A 22780-nucleotide genomic window follows, 5' to 3' on the forward strand; every position below is an offset into this window, starting at 1 on the left:
TCTCCAGAGAGCCATAGTCTTTGAATGAGTGCTTTCTTTTGCCCTCTTTATTCAAAGTCAAAGAATTCAGTTTAATGAGCCCCAGTTAAATAACAGTTTTCTTCTCCTTTTGTTTCCTCGACCCTCTTCTTCTTCTTCTTCCTCAGAGTGCCATGTCTGTGCAGTTAGCAGACCAGCCTGACTTGACTAGACTGGGCCGTCGAGCCGAGTGCAACGGTTCTGAGGAGCCGCCGGTTGCAGCGTCGACCACCAACGGCTTCCACGATATAGCGGCAGCGCCCAGCTCGGCCCCGACTCAGTCCCGACAGAACCACAACGGATCAGCGCCAGACCCTCAGTTCCTCAACCCAGGTCCATCCTACAGGGCAAACAAAGGCAGCAGCTCTTCTATTCCTTACATAGACTGCAGCGACATAGACAGTGAATGTGATGTGACAAAGAACAACGGGGCTCCCAGGGGCCATGGCGGCGCAAATGACAGCAAAGCAGATGAGCTGTGTGTATATAATAATAAGCACGGGGATGGCAGTCGCAATGGGGGGCAAGCTGGGAGTCTGTTCGGGGCTGTGAATGGGTTCTACCACACCAATCACAAGGGGCTGATGCAGCAGCACCAACAGCAGGGTATGCTGGGTAACAGAAGCGCTGTAGATCAGTCTCAGGTGGCGAACAAGTTTAGTGCGAGTCACGAGCTAACGGATGACGATGTTTTGCCCAATGGAGGTTCATTTCATGGCGGCCTCCCGCTCCACAGCACGCTGCTGGATGAAATCTTTCAAGGTCGAGAAAAGCGCGGTGCAGCAGTAGGGCGACCGTTAGGAACCGGGACTCGTAGTCAGTGCTCCAGCCCGGTGATCGGTGGCTTCCACCACCGCACAAACTCGCTCAGTCACGCAGAGATGACAAACGGTCAGCAGCCGCGCTCCGCCCCACGTTGGGACGATGGTGGGCATTATTTCACTAAACGTCCAGGAGTAGTCCCCGTGGAAGCTCCTTCTGTCCCGTCGCCCTCCCATCCACCAAACCCCTACGGTAGCTACTCCCCGATCACCTCGAACCGCACACCGCCACATTTCGCCACACCATATCACAACAACAACATGCGAAATCGCTCGGACACAGATCCGTTCATTCTCAGCCAGCTGACGTCCACCCCCGTCCACCAACACGACCGCCATCGCTCCGGGTCGCACGCCCAAGCCCCATGTTCCGCCCCGATGGAGCGCAAAATGATCATAACAAACGGCAATCACGTGGGGAACCTCGGCGTTCCAGGTCAGGTGCGGTCCAATACTGTGCAGCGTTTGTTCGGTCGTCAAGGAAAGCCCGCTCACAACCCGACTCGTAACAACAATCTAAACCAGCCGGTGCAAATGATCGACGGGTCGACCAGCAGCGGCAGCGGCAGCGACACCAGCGACACGGAGTCTGACACCGGCAGCAGCGCGTACAGCCAGCCGCTAATGTACGGCAATCCAGTCGCTGTCAATTCCATGAATTCGGGGAACTCGAACGGCGTGAACTCGTCCCCGCTGCCTCACAGCAAGTTCTCCTTCGGGAGTCTCCAGCTGGAGGAGCGGGAGGATGGCGCGCGAGAGGGGGAGCAAGGGTGTTACCACTTTAACGAGGGAGATATCGGGGGGCGGGTTTTCAGCTGCTGAAGGGTGAAGATACGGAAGGAACGCACCGTAAATTTAATCATGTAGAATATTCCAGATAAACCGCTTTTATAGACGTGCACAGCCGTGAGTTGCGATCGCTTCAAAAACACATTTTGTGCAAAGGTTCTAACATATTTTCGGCGTATTGAAATTGACATTTTGGACACATTTTGTGTTTTTTTCTAAAGAATAGAAACACTGACCCTACTTTTAAAGGAATCGATAACACGTCCGTTGTTTCTAAACCCCGCAATCCTCATTTTTGTATCGAATTTTGTAAAAACTGCTGACTTTAGCCTAACGTGACACACAGGAAGAACTTTGGCTGAGTGAATCAGTCTACTGTAGGTAACCTCTCTTACAATGTGCCATAACTTAACACACAGATTATGAAGGAAAGTGAGGAAATGCTCATAGAAATCTAAGGGAATACCGTTTAGATTATTTCTGCAATTGAAATCATCCAATAGCACTGATATTATTCATGTCAGTCTTCTCCGTTCGGGATGAATTAGGATTCTGCTGAATGTAGCTCACTCATGTAAATGCTTAATCTCGGGATATGTAGCTGCCGATGCGAGACGTACGTAGATTTTAAGGCGGCACCTGTTGAGTTGCTCTGCTCTAATAGAGAACTCCTGTTTGTTGTAATAGTTAAGTGTCCTAATGTAGCATTTTTTAAATACTTATTTCACTGTTGTCTTGTGCAATAGGAGGCTTTAAGAGCGTTCATTAATGGAGGTTTAAAGGGGGCGGGCGGGGGACTGTTTGTGGTTGTCTTGGAGAGATATTCCCTTTTAATTGTACAGTATATTTAAATGTTCTTTAATGGATTGTAGAGTAATACACTTGACTTGGTAGTAAAATGTGTTAAATGTGTCAGGGGGGGTCTGCTGGAGGAGTAATGCTGTAGCTAGTGGCTGGTCTGCCTTTCTCGTTCGGTTTTCGGCTCGGGACGATTTCCTCTGAGCACCTTTTCATTCGATTTCTACCTTTTGTGCGCACCTCGCACTGTACCTGTGGATATTGGTGGTAGAAACGTTCTGTAGTAATTCACAGTATTTGAATACAGTAGGGAGAGTATGAAGACCCTAACCTTTTTATATTTGTATTTTTGATAATAACCGAAGCTCCTTTCTTGCTGGCTGCTTCCTTCCTCCTATCGTTCTTTCTTTCTTACGCACACGATCAATCAGCAATAATCCAAAAACCATCGTTCCTTAAACATGTGACCATCCACAGCTGTCTGCTTTGCTTGGCTCGGCCCCTGGCATGCACTTAAACCACGCGCATGCGCACACACACACACACACACACACACACACACACACACACACACACACACACACACACACACACACACACACACACACACACACACACACACACACACACACACACACAAATGTTATCTTTCACTTTCACGCCCTCTCTTCTGTTCCATCGCTCTTTATTGAAGGTGTGCTGGCTCTTCATCACGATCACTGTCATTCGCTGGCTTCTGCTCACTGCAACACATGTTTTTGTCTTTCTGTACATACAAATTACGTTGTTTATTAGCATGCATACATTTATGAATTTGGAGCTAAAGATGCTAATGAATGATTGACTCGGTGCATAAATATTGCACATGTTTAGGATTAATTTTATTTTGAAATCTGGGGCTATATTACAGAAACTTCCTGTCTTAAATTAGGTTGTTATTTAGCTATCATAACTACAACCCCAAATACTCATTTATATCCATTTCCAACTCTTGGTAACATCTTTTTAACGTCCTTTTTGGGAAATCATGTTAACAATTTTCCCAAACTTTGACAGGAACCGCTCATCCGTACTGTCTTTTTTTTCATAACCCTTATTGCGACTGGTTACAAACAGTTAAAATAGGATGTGTAAGTTCAAAAGTTTCTGTAATACAACTCCAGGGCTGGATTTCTAATATCCCTAACCTTCTAAGCCACTTTTCTATGATTATACTAGTCGTCAGGGAGCCTCAGCGCTCCCTGAAGCAGTGATTTAAAGGGTTCAGTCTACAAAGTGTACACTACTTCTAAAGCCAAACCACATTTTCTTTTCTCAGAGCTTCTCCCTGAAACAAATGTCCATGCTTTGTAAATTGCACTGTTTTTAAGCATGAGAACTGTCCTTTTTTTTTCTCCCTTTACTCTGAATGCATGTTAACCAGGCGAGCGATGTCCCTGCTTCTCTGTCATTCTGCTGTTTCTGTCCCGGGGGCTCGTAAATGGTTTCTAATGTTTGAGGAGCATCCGGCGCAGTATTACACAAACCTAACAACTCTAGAGATGTGCAGCGTCCCTGTGTCCCTCTTCACTTCTCGTGGGATCTTCCACTTTTCCTGCCTTCTTTCGTTACAACACCATCATGGTTTATTCACTGCGCCCTGTCTCCTTCAAATATTTAGAAACCATTTGTGTTTTTGCCTCAGGTTTCCGCACTGTGCACAAGGACAAAACAGGGCCGGCTCACTTCCAGTGTTTGTTATTTTTTAACGGAAAGTGAGAGGGAGAATAGACGGACAAGTAAAGTCAACCTTAATGCAAACGTAAGTGCAAAGACAAAGATATATCTCTGAGGCGTTTTGTCAGGTGTGAGAGTCTGAGTATTGTCAGAAAGTGGACGCACACGCACACACACACGAGAACACTGGAGGTGAGCCGTCTTCCCTTTCACTGTCTCCACGGCACCTCCACTGTAATGTTAATGTGCTGTACATACAGTTACGGACTGATAGATTGTGATTTTGTACTCATATTGTCATTCGTATGTTAATGGGGTTAATCAGAGCCGACTTTTCTAGATTAACTCAGTAAAATGATTGTAGCTTCTTCTGCGGTACACGCGCTGTGATGATGTAATCGTGTTTGACCGATATCGAGCTGCTTAAAGCAAACGGTTGAGCATTTTTGGGAGATACACTTGTTTGATTTCTTCAAGAGTTAGGTAAGAAGATTGATACCGCTCTCTACGCAGTGAACCCCCAGTCACTGAAGCAACTGTTTATGCTGCTTCTGTCTGGTCCGAGCATTTCGAAGCGTCCACCAGAGTTTCTACTTTTTACACGTTGAGATGATGATTAAACCGCACAGGGTCGGTACAAAAAAACAGCATTAAAGGAGAAAACATGGCATCAGAATCAATCAAATCATGTCAGATAAGATCAAAATGAAGATAAAGTTGAATTATTTAACTGATAAAGACCTTAAATATGTCGTTATTAGACGTAAAGTGCTCAAACAGACATGAGAGTGGCATCAATCTTCTCCTTAAACTCTCACACACAAGCATATCTCCCTAAAATGACTGTTTTCTTTCATTTGAACGGTAAAAGGTGGCATTTTAGCATCACCTCTGTGCTTCTCTTTCTGTTTACATAACACACTTTTTACCCACTGACTTCTTTTGAGGGAATAAACCGGCTCTCTGGCTTTTCTTGGTGGCGCTCCAGGATAAATACGGAACACGCGAAAGGTGCAGCCCAAGAACTGCCAAAAAGTCTTTCTATCGTCCTCAAAAGAACGGCATTGAAATGACCATTTTACCCTCAACGCACACTCTCTTGTACCACACTGTATTCCTGCACACCTGTCCCTTTGTATTCTCATTGCGAAACCCCTACTGGATTTTATTTCTTGTGACTTCACTGAGGTTTTATTTCTTTGTGCCCCTCATCTCTCTCTTTAACACTGTAACTGTGTGCACTAGTGTCAATAAAAAGACGACCTTGTCTGTTGGAAAGAAAAGGGACTTTGGGATTTTCTGTAGATGGAAGCGACGTCCAGCTGCCCCTACCCCCTCAAACACCCACCCCTCACACCCTCCACCTCCCCGCACTGTGACCCCTGACCCGTGTCTTGTGTTGTGGTAGCTAGCTCGTAGAGTAGAGGTTGTCCGTTTCGTTCGGTGTTGTGCACACGTGTGAATCGTCGTTGTTGTTCTGTCATAGTAGTTTGTTTTTTCTGTATGGTGGCAAGTTCTTTTATAGCACCCGTCACAGATCTGCACTGTGGTTTTACCCATGATCCAGTTTGGTGTGTAACAGTGGACTCTTTGGAAACTTTGGGCAAGTATACGGTCACAACTTGGTAGCATGTAGTAAACCTCTGTAGTGACTCTAGCTGTAGTGATTTTTTTTCTTTTACAATCAGAACCGACACTAAAAAACAGGTGATTTTAGGCGTCATCACATATAGAAGATCATATCTACAGTGCATTTTTAAGGGAAATAGAAACATAGCATTGATTTTCCCCTTGTTATGCACAGATATGTCTCGCAAATAGACTGACTCATCAAATCCATAGCTCCTTACTAACATCTACTTACCATTTACTCAAATTACGTCCTTCTTTTGATCCTTTTTTTTATGTTTTATAACCGTATTCTCGTTAAATATTAAACCTGAGTAGATGTAGCCTCCTTCAGAGTTGAGCGACTGTAGCATTTTTGACATGTGGGGACCTGCCTTAACATGACAGCTGAGCCCTGACCCACACGTTTTACATTTAGTGCGGTTACTGTCTAACCTTGATTCATCTTCAAGTATGTGAGGAGCGAATGAGAATGTCACTGTAAAAAATAAATGATTAGGAAGGTGGCAGTGAGTTTAATGACAATAGATAGAGCATGTAGAGTCGATTTTAACTCCCTTTATTCTCTCCTGCCATCTTCTCCCTTATCTCACTCTTTGTTCTGTTCCTGTCCCCTTTTCCATTTTCCTGTTTCCCTCTCCTCCCCCAGAAAGTCCCGGTTCTGAGGACTCTCCGGGGGGCAGTCCCTGTGCGGTTGTTAACGGCAACGGCTCGGTAAATGGACAGGGAACGGGCAGTATTGGCGTCCTGGGTCAAAGCCCCGAGGGACGGCTGCTGTCACCTCTCACCAGCCCGCTGCTCACTGACGCCGGATGCGTGCGCCACGATGATGAGGACGAGGCGAGGAGGAAGGTAGAGATAAAAACGGGGAGAAGGGGGATAGGAACATTTGATGCATGAAACATCTACGAAATCTGAATCCATCTTTCTGTTTGGGTCTAGAAGTTTCCCACAGACAAGGCCTACTTCATCGCTAAGGAACTGTTGACCACAGAGCGGACCTACCTCAGCGACCTGCAGGTCATCACAGAGGTAAGCAGGGCCTTCTGTATTTCCTTCAAGGGAGAGTTCTGATATTTGTATCATCACTTGTACCTACACACGGTGGTTGACACGTCTCCAGTTTGGAGAAGCAGGCAGGCGTCCCAACATGAAAGCTCATGCTCTCGTGGACAAACCCTGTAATTTCACCTCACAGCGGCGGTGATACACTGTCTGTGGATAAGAACCTCACAAAAGCCCACTTCCAAATCACCAAACATCCCTTTAAGGTGGCGTGGTTGAGTCTACTGCCATGTTGATGCGAAATGCAAGGCCATTCTCGACTGGCTGAGAGACAGAAATCTTTTTAAAGCCATGTGTGTTAAGTCCAGGAGCTACTGTGGCCAAGTGTAAACACATCTCCTCAAGTATACAGCCCCAGAGAAACAGCGAAGGTTGAGTCTCTTTTGAAGCCTCGCTGCTGGAATAGTGAGGCAAAGACGGTTATTTCAGCTTTCAGAGTCTGACGTTCGGAGCTAAGGTCAGTCTTTTAAAAGCTCATGTGTTGGGACACTGAGTCAGAGGTGGTTTGTGCTGGAATCTGGACGTGAATTTGATGTTTTTACAGCTTAAACATCGGGGAAGGTGAAACCAAAATCATAAGCTGACAGTCTTTTCTGTCGTGCGACATCAATAATACATCGGGTTGCTAAGGTCGCTCCGGCTTTCCGTTCCAGTATTTTTAAATCCCATCCTGAAAACGGGCTTTTATGTGCATTTAGTTTGGCCAGCGACGGTAGGCTGAGGTTCGACATCTGAGCTGTTATGAGCGTTTCTCTTGTGCAGGACACATGACAGCTTCCCAGGGAGCACATTCAACTTACTTGAAACGACATTCTCCTTTTTGTTTTTCACAAGAAAGCAACGCGTGTGCCTTAAATTCACCTCCGTTTGAAGCGGGCGAACTTGTATCTTGTTTGTTCTTTAAGACGACACACAAGTGTATTAGCTCGGGGCTCTTGGGTTTACAAGTGAAACCACTAAAATCAACACGCTCCGCATGCATTAAACACAACATCTGCTTCTTCAATCCTGGGATGAAAGTACAGCTCAAATGTGGGTCAGACTCCAACTTTACTGTCTGCGTGTAACAAATGAAGGGGAGCTCAGCAGCGAGTGTGACGAGGAATCACGGGTTCAAGCCCCTGCAGCAGCAAACACCTGCCTGCTGCATCACGTTAATATTACTGTCGGACTCCTGACTTCAGTGTGGAGGGAAACGTATCACATTTCCCCTCTCTTGTGTCTTTTTTCTCCCGTTCAGCTGTTTTTCTTCCCTACAGTAGTTTCCACCCCTCTTTCATGTGGGAGGAAGGCGTGTGCTGGCGCTTTTTTAAAACCCCTTAAATATTTTCTCTGGCTGGCACCCTCAGGCCCGATATCCCGCACCCTTCCCTCTCTTCCTCCCTCTCGCTGTCACCCTTCCTCTCTCCCGCCGAGTCCTTCTGTGAAACAGCTGGACGGCATCCTGTCTGCGCGAGCTGTCATAATCTTGTGTGATTTACTCTGAAGGGGAATATAATACCTCTGTGTCAGGGGCTGTAGTGCGGTCGCTCGGGAGCCGGGAGGGTCACTGTGTGTGTGTGTGTGTGTGTGTGTGTGTGTGTGTGTGTGTGTGTGTGTGTGTGTGTGTGTGTGTGTGTGTGTGTGTGTGTGTGTGTGTGTGTGTGTGTGTGTGTGTGTGTGTGTGTGTGTGTGTGTGTGTGTGTGTGTGTGTGTGTGTGTGTGTGTGTGTGTGTGTGTGTGTGTGTGTGTGTGTGTGTGTGTGTGTGTGTGTGTGTGTGTGTGTGTGTGTGCGCTGATGTTTATCATTAGTGCAAACAAATGTCACTGTGCTTTCAAGTCAAGTCCTGACCCATTGACCTCTAATTCAGCGGCCTGTTGGGATCAACCCAGTATTGTCTATCGAATATGAAAAAGGTCTTTAAGTGTCTTGTTTTGTCCAAAACTCAAAGATATTCAGTTTAATAAAAACTAAAACAGAAAAAAGCAGAAAATCTCCATATTTAAGAGGCTGAAAACAGCATTTTCTGCCATTTTTGCATAAGAGAATTCTGATTAATCGATTAGTTGACTAATCATTGCAGCGCTAATATATACAAAAATTGCTTTTGCATTTGTAATCACTGGTATTTCTGCCCGGTTGTGGGTGTGTGTCTGCTGTAGTCCTTCCACAGTGCTGCGGGGCAAGACGAGGCCTTCCCAGACTCCGTCAAGAACCTGGTTTCTGCCAGCTACGATCCGGTGCACAAGTTCCACCAGGGATTCCTTAAAGAGGTGGAGCAGCGGCTGGCGCAGTGGTCAGTATCCGCCTGTTCCCATTCGGAAACTGGAAAAATGATCATTAACACGAGCTTCTGTAAAATGGCACATAATCTACATTTACTTCACATGACCAAAAACTTCAACGAGGAAGAACGAATGAGGGGATTTAATGGGGCTTTGCATGGGAACGTAATGTGCATGAGTCCTCACGTCCTCCTCATAGGAATCTTGTCTGTGTTATTCCTGTAATGACACACACACACACACACTCACACAAACCTTATTTTTGGAGACGGCCCAAAGACTTGCTGGTTACATGAATGGGATTGTGTAAATTGAGTGAAGAGTTTCCAGTCGTGTGGGGTAGGAACGTGGCTGTAGCCTGACATCTACTGGTGAATACGTGTGACTGCATGAGGAATTAAAAGCTATAACAGTGCTTAACACTGCAAATACCTTTACCTATGATGGTACATGATGATCTTTGCTCAGGGTCTGCTACGGTGTGCGTGTGTATGCGTGTGTGTGTGCGTGTGTATGCGTGTGTGTGTGCGTGTGTATGCGTGCGTATGCGTGTTTGTGTGTGCGTGTGTGCGTGTTGGTGTGTAAGCTTGTCGTTTTAAATGTGTCTTTTAAAGGTCTAGCCTTTTCTTTTTGATGCTTTTAATGTTAAATTATTTCTGCACTTTAAGGAATTGTACTGTACATTTCGTTGTACTGGTACAATGACAATAAAGACAATTCAATTCAATTCATTCATTCATGACAAGCATTTGATTTCTTTTCTTTTCTCTTCTGTAGGGAGGGTCGATCTAACGCCCACATTAAAGGAGACTATCAGCGGATTGGTGACATTCTCCTGAAGAACATTCAGGGTCTGAGGGTAACTACAGCCTCCTCTTGTTCTTTTCTTTCGCAGATTTGGATGACAGATGTAGAAATGATAGATACTCCTCTCTCTGTTACTAATCTTTATTTAAATGATCTGCCTTTTGCATCTGCAGCAGCTGACCGTTCACCTTCAGAAACATTCAGAGTGCCTGGTCGAACTGGAACGGGCCTGCAGGTAGGACAGTGTTTCATCTGACATGTTTAAGCTTGTCTTCACTTTCGGCGGCAGGAGCTCAGTCCATAGGTGACTCGGCTGGGAACTGTAAGGTTGCCGGTACGAGTCCCTGTGTGGACCATGAATGAAGTGTGGACCGGTGGCTGGAGAGGTGCCAGTTAATTTCCTTCATCTTCAACCCCCAACTGCTCAGGGTGCCGATCCATTGGCAGCCCCCTCGCTCTAACATCTCTCCATTAATTGCATGTATACAGGTCCTGTTTGTGCATGTGTGTGTATTTGGGGCCTGTGTGTGTGTAACCTGAATAACAGAGTGAAAAAATCGAACTTCCCCTTGCGGGATTAATAAAGTAACAATTCTTCTTTCATCACTTTCCTCCCTCCCTGTTCCTCAGGTCCAGTCGGAAGGTGGAGGCTGCGTGTCGAGACTTCGAGCAGCAGAGAGTTTGCTACCTGCCCCTCAACATCTTCCTCCTCAGGCCTCTCCACCGCCTGCTGCACTACAAACTCATCCTGGAGAGGCTCTGTAAACACTACCCGCCCACTCACGACGACTTCAGGGACTGTAGAGGTACGTGTGTGCCTCTTTAGTGTATGTTTCTCTACATGTGTTGGGTTTTTTTCTCACCTTCTTGAACCCATCTTTTAGCGGCCCTGGCGGACATCTCCGAGATGGTGCTGCAGCTGCAAGCCAGCATGATGAAGATGGAGAACTTTCAGAAGCTTCTAGAGCTGAAGAAAGATCTGACCGGCATCGACAACCTCGCCATCCCCGGGAGGGTTAGACTCTTTACTTACGTATTGGACAGCTTTTAAATAGATTGTTTCCACGTTTGGGGTGAAAATTGTACGTCTGTGTTCAACTCGCAGGAATTTATCAGGCTCGGTTGCCTCAGCAAGCTCTCAGGGAAGGGGCTTCAGCAGAGGATGTTCTTCCTGGTACGACATTTCAGTTACTTTTCAAAGTGAATCTAATGTCAGTGATGGCGAAAATGACGCCTAACCTCCACTTTTCTTCCTTCCTCTCCAGTTCAGTGATTCCTTAGTGTACACCAGTCGAGGAATGACCCCATCCAACCAGTTTAAAGTTCATGGCCAGCTGCCCCTGTACGGCATGACAGTACGTGACCGTAGTCCCTGATCTAAGCATGCTTTTCAATAAAACAATCGGAGGAACTGAAATTGTATTTCATTTAGATGTTAGGACTTGTTTTTGTGCATCGGTGCTTTGTTTTTATTAGTGGTTGTGGCTTTTGTTTACATGCATCGGCCACATTAAGGATTCCTGAGGTGTAGTGCTGAGGGAGTGTGTGTTTTTGCAGATCCGAGAAAGTGAGGAGGAGTGGGGAGTCCCTCATTCCTTCACCTTGTTTGGACAGCGTCAGTCTGTGGTGGTGGCAGCCAGGTTCACACAAACACACACATCTATATATCTATCTATCTCTATATATATATATATTTTTTTTTATAGGAGATGAAAAACGGTGTTTTCCACAGAATCCCGATACAAAACAATTTAAACATCCAATCTGTGTCTTCTTCTCAGCTGTGCGTCAGAGATGGAGCGGTGGGTGGAGGACATCAGGATGGCCATCGACCTGGCGGAGCAGAGCAGCAGCTCAGACACCGACCTGCTGTCCACCAGCCTCTCTGACCACAGTAAGTCTGAATACATACACAGTCTGCGTGCGTGCGTGCGTGCGTGCATGGGTGTGTGTGTGTGTGAGAGACTCACTGTGGACTGTATTTCAGTTTGTCCATTTCAAAGACCAAAAATAAGACAATGAACAGTTTTACCGTTTACATTATTCTATCGATGTACAGTATGTACTCACTTAACTGGGTAAACCTGTATATTATAGGCATCATTAAAGTAGACGTGATGGCTGAGCTGTGGTATTAAGTTGCAAATTCAGTCTAAAAGTTTAGGAAAATGCTTGATTTTAACCATTAATATTCTTTTTGAGATTGAATTTGCTTGATTTTCAACATAATCTGGTGTTACCCAAAAATCTTTTACCATTTGAAATGAAACGAGGTCCCAAGGCACCTTGAAATGTGACTCTTAAATATCTATACAGACCCTGAATAGAGCGTACAGGTGAACCTAATAAAGTGGCCACTGATTCTTGTTTAGATACCGATCTATTCTATCTTTCTATTTAAATGCAAGATTCATATTTATTGTTTGTTTTCTTGATAATGTGGGACATGTTTTACTGTGGACTAGTTAATGCACCTCACTGGATTAGAGCTTTGTATTGCTCCAGAGGATTTGAACCATCAACCATCACGTAATCACCAAAGTATTGCAGGATTGACTGAGAGCCTGTGGGAACCAGAGAGTTCAGTCGTAAAAAGCCCCGCAGGAGAGTTATTTCTGGATGTGTTTATTTGATTTGTCACCCACGGTGGCTTTCCTCGCCAAAATCCCCCGGCTGACGTTGATGTGAGACGGGGACCGAGGACGTATTTCAACCCTTTCTCTCCCTCCAACACGACACACAGCTGCTGTCAGCGCCTCATGAATAATCTCGCTGAATTGTTCCAGGTGGTCTTTCATCATATTTTTTTTTAACGTCATCCGATATATGTAGGTCCAGGGACCAGCTGGCGCCTTCTTTCTGCTGTTTCTTTTTTCTCATCCTTTATAATAAACGCCTGTCACGATGTTCAATGAGACCTCCACCTGGTGACCTTTGCTTTGACGTCTCTGTTGTCCCTCGGCTAAATCGGCTGCTACGTACATTTGAACTCAAACTGTCGGAGTATCGGCTTACAAGTAGCAACAAAAGAGCTTTTTTTCTCCTTTATTTTGTGCAGACTGTATTGAAATTGCGTTGATCACTGTTGTGGCTCAGCGTGGGTTTCTGCTTAACTTAACTTAGGCCTTTCAATTCCTTTGGGAACATAGGGCACTGGTGAATCTTTTCCACCCTTGTCTGTCTCGGGCCATTCTTTCCAGCTGTTTCCATGTCAGTCCTCTTTCTTTAGCTTCTTTCTCTGTGCTTCTTCTCCAGCAAAACCACCACAAAAAGATCCAAAACCACCACAAAAACATGCAAAAGGACCAAAAAGGATCCAAAACCACCACAAAAAGATGCAAAACCACCACACAAACATGCAAAACCACCACACAAACATGCAAAAGGACCAAAAAAAGATCCAAAACCACCACCAAAAGGACCAAAAAAACATGCAAAACCACCACAAAAACATGCAAAAGGATCAAAAAAAGATCCGAAACCCCCACAAAAACATGCAAAACCACCACATGGGGCGGAAGTAGCTTAGTCCATAGGTGACTTGGCTGGGAACTGTAGGGTCGCTGGTTCAAGTCCCTGTGTGGACCATGTATGGAGCGTGGACTGGTGGCTGGAGAGGTGCCAGTTCATCTCCTGGGCACTGCCGAGGTGCTGTTGAGCAAGGCACCGAACCCCCAACTGCTCAGGGCGCTGGTCACTGGCAGCCCCCTCGCTCTAACATCTCTCCTTAAGTGCATGTATATAGGTCCTGTCTGTTCATGTGTGTATTTCGGGCCTGTGTGTGTAACATGTTTAATAATAAGAGTGAAAAAATTAAATTTCCCCGTGCGGGATAAATAAAGTAATTCTTCTTCTTCTTCACATAAAGATGCAAAAGGACCAAAAAAAGATCCAAAACCCCCACAAAAACATGCAAAACCACCACAAAAACATGCAAAACCACCACAAAAACATGCAATAGGACCATAAAAAGATGCAAAACCACCACAAAAACATGCAAAAGGACCATAAAAAGATGCAAAACCACCACAAAAAGATGCCAAACCACCACACAAACATGCAAAAGGACCATAAAAAGATGCAAAACCACCATAAAAACATGCAAAACCACCATAAAAAGATGCAAAACCACCACAAAAACATGCAAAACCACCACAAAAAGATGCAAAACCACCACAAAAAGATGCAAAACTACCACAAAAAGATTCAAAACCACCACAAAAAGATCCAAAACCACCACCAAAAGGACCAAAAAAACATGCAAAACCACCACAAAAACATGCAAAAGGATCAAAAAAAGATCCGAAACCCCCACAAAAACATGCAAAACCACCACATGGGGCGGAAGTAGCTTAGTCCATAGGTGACTTGGCTGGGAACTGTAGGGTCGCTGGTTCAAGTCCCTGTGTGGACCATGTATGGAGCGTGGACTGGTGGCTGGAGAGGTGCCAGTTCATCTCCTGGGCACTGCCGAGGTGCTGTTGAGCAAGGCACCGAACCCCCAACTGCTCAGGGCGCTGGTCACTGGCAGCCCCCTCGCTCTAACATCTCTCCTTAAGTGCATGTATATAGGTCCTGTCTGTTCATGTGTGTATTTCGGGCCTGTGTGTGTAACATGTTTAATAATAAGAGTGAAAAAATTAAATTTCCCCGTGCGGGATAAATAAAGTAATTCTTCTTCTTCTTCACATAAAGATGCAAAAGGACCAAAAAAAGATCCAAAACCCCCACAAAAACATGCAAAACCACCACAAAAACATGCAATAGGACCATAAAAAGATGCAAAACCACCACAAAAACATGCAAAAGGACCATAAAAAGATGCAAAACCACCACAAAAACATGCAAAAGGACCATAAAAAGATGCAAAACCACCACAAAAAGATGCAAAACCACCACAAAAACATGCAAAACCACCACAAAAACATGCAATAGGACCATAAAAAGATGCAAAACCACCACAAAAACATGCAAAAGGACCATAAAAAGATGCAAAACCACCACAAAAACATGCAAAAGGACCATAAAAAGATGCAAAACCACCACAAAAAGATGCCAAACCACCACACAAACATGCAAAAGGACCATAAAAAGATGCAAAACCACCATAAAAACATGCAAAACCACCATAAAAAGATGCAAAACCACCACAAAAACATGCAAAACCACCACAAAAAGATGCAAAACCACCACAAAAAGATGCAAAACTACCACAAAAAGATTCAAAACCACCACAAAAAGATTCAAAACCACCACAAAAACATGCAGCTGTTTTTGGGTCCTCCTCTGGGTTCCATGTTCGTGCCTCGTGGTGATGGACTTTTTACCTTTTCTTAAAGTGTGACTAATCCAGCTCCGTGTCCTCCTCCATAGCTGTGCCTCTGTTGGTTCCTGTTTGGCGCGTTCCCACAGGTCGATGTTATTTCTACGGTTAGGCCAGAACATTGTGAGGACACGTCTCAGGCAGCTGTTGATCAAAGTCTGCAGTTTATCGGTGGTGTTGGTAGCGCTCCTCCAGGTTTCTGGCCCGTAGAACAGTACGGAATTGACGTTGGAGTTAAAGATTATTAATTTGGTATTTAATGATGTGTTTTTGGTTTTCCAGACTTTATTTAATATGTTGAAGGTTCTGCAGCCATATGCCTTTATGTACGTTTGTGTTTTTGCTGTCCGCACAATAGAAATAGCAGGAATGAGTGTTTGTAGAGTCAGCTTGGTTGGCTGGACTCAATAGCCAGACTGAATCTATTAAAGTCAGACTGTTAGAATAGAATAGAATAGAATAGAATAGCCTTTATTGTCATTGCATTTGCATACAACGAAATTCGAGTGCTACTCCCCCTTGGTACATTTTTAGCAAAAGTAATATATAATAAAACAATAGCAAAGTATAATATAAGCAATAAACACACAATATAGTATAAACAATATAATAATGTGAATGGTATAAACAGGTGGGAACAGTATAAACAGATGGGTGGAGAACAGAAACTATACTAAAATAAAATATGTATATTTAGGGTGGAACATGTTATTATTGCACAAGAGTTTTAAAGTGGCTTTTTCAGTTTAAAGTGGCTTTGTTAAGTTATTTAGATTCTAAAATTTTAATCTGATCAATGTGATCAATATGTGTAACATTGAGGTAGTTTGTTTTGTTGTTTTATTTTTTGTTATTGACTGCAGTGATAACTCTGGAAAAGAAGCTACCTCTGAGTCTGTTTGTGACCTGTTGTTACAAAGTTACATCCAAGTCTGATAAAAGGGGTCCAAACCAAGTTGTCCAGTGGCAGTTTCCACCTCCAGCTGCAGCCGATTCAAAATGCAATACACCGCGGATCATTAGCCAATCACTTTGGCTAATGAGGGTTTTATATGTGGTCACAACTTTAGCATTCACTTCTGTGGCAACAAGGTCAAAGGAGTTTAATATCCTGAAATACATTAGTCAGTATAATGTTCTATATCTAAAGTCAAAATGACAGATATAGATAATAAATGTAGGTGTACAAAAATACAGAATTACGTGTGAGATATTTATTTATGCCCTGTTTAATTCTAAACGTTTATGTATTTATCTATTTATTTATTACAGCGTTTATTCATGTTTGAATTTATTTCATCATTTTTTATATGCATTTATCTATTTCCATATTTATTTTTTCATTCATATGTTATTTTATTGATTTATTTATACTCAATACTCAATTCATCCTCCATATCTCCTCGTCATGGAGCCATGACTGGTCATTTCTCCGCATTAGTTGTTCTTAAATGTGCTTAACTTGATCTAAGTGCGCACGTTAGTCTTTTAAATGGTGGATAGTTCACGTGAACGTTATAAACGACTCTACTGACTTCCGCACTTTAACTCCCCGTCCTTCCCCAGAGCTGTTGGAGGACGGTGGCGCTGAGCTGGAGTCGGAGGAGGAGCTCTGCGGCTCACGCTCGTCTCTGGAGCGTCAGGGTCACCGTGGCAACACCACCGTGCACGTCTGCTGGCATCGCAACACCAGCGTGTCCATGGTGGACTTCAGCGTTGCCGTGGAGGTACCCGGACCGTCTCGTTAGTCGTCTTCTCTCCACACATCACGCCTGTGTTTCCTCTGAAGTCTCGTGGCTGTGGAGTCCTGAGTGTTTACCTCTGTGTTGTCCTCTTCTCCAAAGACAAAGGACCATTGCTTCAAAGTCCTTTGTCTTTCTTCTCATGTCTGTATTTTTGTCCTTTTCTCTGTGTCTCGTCCACCTCGTGTCTTTCCTGTCTCCATCCTCTTTTCCTCTCTTTGTCCGTTCCCACCTCTGTCTGTCCACGCTGACATTACTAGAGGCCAGTAGTAGTCCGGCCACTGAGTTGACGAGGCCCCTCGGCAGCCTCCAGGGGCCCCTGTGTCTCTCTCTGTGGTTTGCTGGCACAGAGCACACAGCCTGTCGTTTAGTGACGCCCGCAGGAGTAGAGAGGTACTGCAAAAGCCACATCTGCTGAGAATTTTTAGATCAGGGCTGCCCGACCCTGCTCCTTGAGGGCCACTGTCCTGCATGTTTTAGGTTTCTCCCTGCTCTTACACACACTTACACCCGTGACGAGCTTCAGCTGCTTGATAACGAGCACATCATTAGACTCAGGTGTGTTGGAGCAGGGAGGAACCTAAAACATGCAGGACAGTGGCTCTACATTTGACTGAAGACTGCTACATATTTAATATTCCTGAAGTAACAACTGTGCCAATGTCGAGCTAAATCCTAACAGCTTTGTCTTTCCTGTCTTTTTCTCCTCTTTTCTAACACTACAATAAAATCACTGATCCCCCCCCCCCCCCCCCCTTTTTATTTAGCCTTGCGTGTCTTTTGTGTTTGCAGAACCAGCTGTCGGGTAACCTGCTGAGGAAGTTTAAGAACAGTAACGGCTGGCAGAAACTCTGGGTGGTCTTCACCAACTTCAGCCTCTTCTTCTACAAGTCCCACCAGGTTAGATATCCACCGTAAGAATGCAATGACGCTGGTTTGGATTTGATGAACTGATAAAAGATCGTCTTCTGCTCACAGGACGACTACCCTCTGGCCAGCCTCCCTCTGCTGGGCTACTCCGTCACCGTGCCGTCGGAGTCGGAGAACATTCACAAAGACTACGTCTTCAAACTTCATTTCAAATCCCACGTGTACTACTTCAGATCAGAGAGCGAGTACACCTTTGAAAGGTACGGTGTTTGGGGGGGTGATGATGTCTTCAGCTCGGTTCGCCTGTTTGTCAGCAGTTTTACAGAAACGCCTGGAAAAACAGGTCTACACTGGTGGTGTCCTGTAACTTAATCAGGGCTGATCATAGATTTATTCCTCTTTTCATACATTCTCGAATGAAGAAGTAACAACACGTTAAGAATTGTTGCTTATTGGGCCTTTATTTTAACATTGCATCAGCAGCACAGGAGGGAGTTAAACCGACGCATAAGTCCAGGAGGCAGGAACAGTCTTTAATAGCAGGTTATTTAAAGGTTTCCATGGAGATTTCCATGTCTTTTTTTATTCTAACGCATATCAACGTGCTGTATAAATAGTGTGAAAGCATTAAAACACTCAATCCACAGAGAAACGCACAGCCTGTATTCAGAAACTGTGCCTTTAAACGAGCCGTCAGGACTTCTCTACGGTTGTGATGTCACAACTATGATATCTATGAGTATCTATAAGTAGAAAGTGCAGCTACAGCGCCTTTACAGTCATTCCCCAGCTGCAAAGACAGTGCAGAGACGACGAAGGTATAGATGCAGAAGACCTGAAAACGCTGACCAATCAGAGCAGACTGGGCTTTTCCAGGAGGGGGGTCTTAAAGAGACAGGCGCTAAAACGGAGCGTTTCAGACAGAGGGTGAATACAGGGATATTCAGACAGACAGGACGAGGAAAATACTGTTTTTAAAATGAATACTTTAAAGAAACGTGACCTTAAAAATATACACGAGTAATTGTATGCGTTCATTAATCTAAAAACTCATCTTTCTCAGGTGGATGGAGGTGATCCGCAGCGCCACCTGCTCTGCCAGCCGCTCCCTGCCCAGCACCAGGAAGGACCTTTACTGATGAATGTGCACAGAGAGACACTCGCCCGGGGGGAAGATCTGGACTCGAGACCGCACAAACCCCCAGACGAGACCCGGGATCATCCGAATCACTACTAACACCTCTGGATAGTTGATTCACACGCATCACTCAGAGGTCGTCCCTGTTATTCCACTTCCTGCACCACTAGTGTCTGATCAGAGACGTCTGTCGTCCACCACGTAGCTTTACTTTTCTTTTTCTACACCAAACTCGCCGCACAGAGTCTTGCTGGACGCCTTTTCCTTTACCGACTTTGTTTTTGTGCCACTGAGCGTTGTTCACGTGCACACACAGATTTAATATTCAACCCCAACGCCACATCATGTTTACAATGAGGAGAATTTTATCTGAATGAATGAGTCTTCAGGACGCAGAGGCATGAGTTTGTGCACCCGATTGTTGCGTTTGTGGTAAAGCTTCCTGTTTGAATAAGACCTTCACTGGGATTTTTACCTGTGTGCATGTGAACACGCTCACGGCCATGAGTGTTTTCTATAATTAGACAAATTAAATGTGATGCCAGTTTGGACACAATTAGAAAACCTCTTTTTCCTTTTTGTAAGGCGACTCTTTGTACAGTTCTTTGATACACTGTGAAACGTCCTTTTGTTTTTCATGTTTTCCCTGTTTACTTCAAAACTGCTTCCAACGCCAACAGAGATTTCACTGGTTCCACTTGCCAAATACCTTCACTTCTGTACTCCTCTGGATTTTACTCTTCTAAATAAAGATGAGAAACGATTGTGTTCATATGAAGAAAAGGAGAAATCAATGTCTTCCGTCCAACAAATCAAATAAAGATACTGCTGTGTTTATGTAGATGTGTTAAAATTCAAGTACAGAAAAGAAAAACACACCGAAGAAGAACTGCATTAACAATGAGACGAAGGGACGACCTGCAGGGAGTTACTGTAGTGACTGTTTATTTGTTAAAAAGAAGATGCGTGACTGTGTACGTTGAAGTCACGAGGAGAGGTAGAAGAAAAAAAATTTCATTGTGCATCATATTTGCTCTGTCATCAGTCTCGTTCTTCTAAGGGAACGTAATCGAGCCCGTGGTCTCCATATGCGTCGTAGCTGTCATAGCTGGGCAGTGAGGGCCAGTCCGGCTGGTACGTAGTCGTGTTGTACACAAACGCCTCTGTGATGTTCCCTGCTGCCGGCCTCTCCTGTCCTTCTGTCTTCCCCACCCACTCCGTCACCTCCAGTTTGACCTGGTCCCTCTGGTACCTGATGGGAACCCCTTCCATGAAATCCAGGAACTCCAGCATCTTGTCGTCCACTTCATAGATCTCTCCTCGGACTCGCTGACCCTGGCCGGGGATGTTGAGGAGGTAAGGGACGTTCCATTTGCTGGCGATCACTAGTGGGTATTTCTGGGTGGTGCAGGCGGAGGCGAGGAACTCCGCCTTGCCATTGGCGCTCTGAAACATGCGGAAGAAGTTGGGCTGCCCCTTCTTCAGGGTGCCGTAGACAAAGACACGAGCCATGTGGATGCAGGAGGGCGGACACCTGTGAAATCATTAGAAAGCAAAGAAGTGAGAGTTTATTTTGATAGTCAAAACTTCAGTCAAAACATTTTATATGCAAAAACACCTGCACGATAAAGGAAAGCACACCCTCCTCTACTAGGGTGAGAAGTTCAGCCATCCGTGAGGAACTCGGAGTAGAGCCGCTGCTCCTTTGCGTTGAAAGGAGCCAGTTGAGGTGGTTCGGGCATCTAGTAAGGATGAACCCTGGGCGCCTCCCTAGGGAGGTGTTCCAGGCACGTCCAGCTGGGAGGAGGCCTCGGGGAAGACCCAGGACCAGGTGGAGAGATTAGATCTCCACACTGGCCTGGGAACGCCTCAGGATCCCCCAGTTAGAGCTGGTTAATGTGGCCCGGGAAAGGGGAGTTTGGGGTCCCCTGCTAAAGCTGCTGCCCCCGCGACCCGACCCCGATGAGACCCTCCTCTACAGTTGTCTCAAAGCATCACTTGGAAAAAGAGATACAATAAATAAATGGTGTCTCTGTCTTTGTGTTTCGAGGGGTAATGAAAGTATTGCTTTTCCATAAAAAAAAATATTTTTAGTCTGTATTTATATTAAAAATGTTTTACGGGTTTGACAATGACTTTCTGTCCCATTGTCCGCATTGGGCATTGCAGGTTGCCAGGGTTGCCTGTTGTTGGGTGCAGCTACTGTAGGCTTGCACTGGGTGAAATGGAGTTTGCCGATCCTGCAGCTGAGTGACTGGAGAAACCAGAGTCAACATAGGTCAAGCATTCACTCCATGGACTGAGAGAAAGAAGTTCAATGGCATTAAAACACACGCCCGAAAGGCTGCGTTTCTTCTTAACCGTAGGCTAACTTTCATGTTTACTTAGCTGTAACGGCTAACGCTAACTGTCAGTCAAACTCCTCTGCAATAATTGTTTTTATGGTGCGATTCGCCGGAGGGGACGGGTTCAAACAGGCTCAGGTCTCCTGTAGGCTACAGGGCAACGAGCATGGCAACCTGCCGGAGTTGTGTTTAGTTGTTGCGACTAAGAGACACAAGATGGCGGTATTCTGCCCATTGTCCATATTCAACCTTTAAGTAAAAGTACCAAAACAGAGTAAAAAGTTAAGGTCATGCATCCATAATGTTACTAAAGTATAAGCATAAAAAAACTAAAGTAGAAGCAGTCATTTTACAGAATAAACTGGATTATATAACTGGATTATCATTGGTGATGCAGCTGGAACAGGTGGGGCCGTTTTAGATAATACAGTAATGTAAGTATGCAAAGTGCACGCATGCGCACAGGTGACACACCTGACAGGCTCGTGTATCCTATAGAAACAGGCGTCAAAAGTAAAGAGTAGCCTGTGTTTACAGCAGATCTGAGGTCTGTCCGCAGGTAAACCACGCACAGGTGTGAATTCACGACATTCACGAGGGCTCCGTCCCAATTCTCACAGTGACCGAGTCAGCGCGTTACCATAGTTACAGAACGGGTATTACCGAAATGGAACGCAGTGTCATGGTTACCAGCTCCACCCGTGTGATTACACTTGTGCTTTTCTTGTTCAGACGGATATATCTGCTGTGAAAACGGTCCGTTACCGCGAATAACCGACTACACGCGTTCACACCGTGTTCTACAGACGGAGGAGTCTTACCGGGAGAGCGGCGGAGAAGCGGCCTCGGTGCTTCAAATCATTTCAAAGTGGAAACTGAGATTTTGACGAAGTGCCATCTCCGGTACGTTCAGATCCGTGTGAACGGCGCATGCGCGGTAAACACTTGATTAAAATGGACGGAAACCAGCAGATGGCGCTGAAGTGACGTGGAAAAAAGACAATGGACATGACCTTGGATGCACTGTTACTCTACTTAAGTATTATAATTATTCTTTTAATGTAGATTACTTTATTGTATTTACTTTATTTGAACAAAGTAGTACAATCCAGCCCTGCTAAGCATTATAAACTAATACTATAACATGCATAATACATGTTTCTGTCACTTTTATGTATTTAATAATGTATATGTGTATGTATTTAATTGAAAAATAATCCACTTTTTTAAAATGATGTACACTAGGCCTACTGGTCATCTCAGAAAATAATTAAAATAATGATTATAGTGGTGGTGGTAGAGATAATTGCTGTATTATTATCATATGTTATTGTATTGGATCCATATTTTTTTACTGTTATTAATTTTAACATATTAATTATTAACATCATTATAACACTCTGGAACCAATCAGAAACGAGTATGCAACCAGACCTTGATATTCATTTAATAAT

The 22780-nt window shown here is 44.7% G+C and overlaps 2 protein-coding genes across 2 annotated transcripts in view; one reads left to right on the plus strand and one right to left on the minus strand.

Annotated features, from left to right (window-relative positions):
* Positions 1 to 19753, plus strand: part of LOC310964688 (FERM, ARHGEF and pleckstrin domain-containing protein 1-like) — a 56613-nt gene extending 36860 nt beyond the window's left edge. Inside the window, exons 13-28 of the mRNA XM_083937941.1 lie at positions 147 to 351; positions 6421 to 6623; positions 6714 to 6803; positions 8979 to 9112; positions 9879 to 9960; positions 10082 to 10143; positions 10539 to 10714; positions 10793 to 10923; positions 11014 to 11082; positions 11174 to 11263; positions 11466 to 11548; positions 11690 to 11802; positions 16798 to 16958; positions 17766 to 17873; positions 17952 to 18103; positions 18907 to 19753. Of these exons, the coding sequence (XP_083794067.1) occupies positions 147 to 351; positions 6421 to 6623; positions 6714 to 6803; positions 8979 to 9112; positions 9879 to 9960; positions 10082 to 10143; positions 10539 to 10714; positions 10793 to 10923; positions 11014 to 11082; positions 11174 to 11263; positions 11466 to 11548; positions 11690 to 11802; positions 16798 to 16958; positions 17766 to 17873; positions 17952 to 18103; positions 18907 to 18982 (1935 nt within the window). The 3' untranslated portion in view covers positions 18983 to 19753. The remainder of the gene's footprint in view (positions 1 to 146; positions 352 to 6420; positions 6624 to 6713; positions 6804 to 8978; positions 9113 to 9878; positions 9961 to 10081; positions 10144 to 10538; positions 10715 to 10792; positions 10924 to 11013; positions 11083 to 11173; positions 11264 to 11465; positions 11549 to 11689; positions 11803 to 16797; positions 16959 to 17765; positions 17874 to 17951; positions 18104 to 18906) is intronic.
* Positions 19754 to 19923: 170 nt separating this feature from the next.
* Positions 19924 to 22239, minus strand: LOC310964838 (gamma-glutamylaminecyclotransferase B-like). The gene is made up of 2 exons (XM_083938127.1): positions 22148 to 22239; positions 19924 to 20515 (listed from the first exon to the last, which is right to left on the minus strand). Exon 2 carries the CDS (start codon positions 20491 to 20493, stop codon positions 20023 to 20025), a length of 471 nt encoding a protein of 156 aa, XP_083794253.1. The 5' UTR covers positions 20494 to 20515; positions 22148 to 22239; the 3' UTR covers positions 19924 to 20022.
* Positions 22240 to 22780: the final 541 nt, after the last annotated feature.

Source organism: Echiichthys vipera (assembly GCF_963691815.1).
Source record: "Echiichthys vipera genome assembly, chromosome: 23".
Classification (NCBI taxonomy): Eukaryota; Metazoa; Chordata; class Actinopteri; order Perciformes; family Trachinidae; genus Echiichthys; species Echiichthys vipera.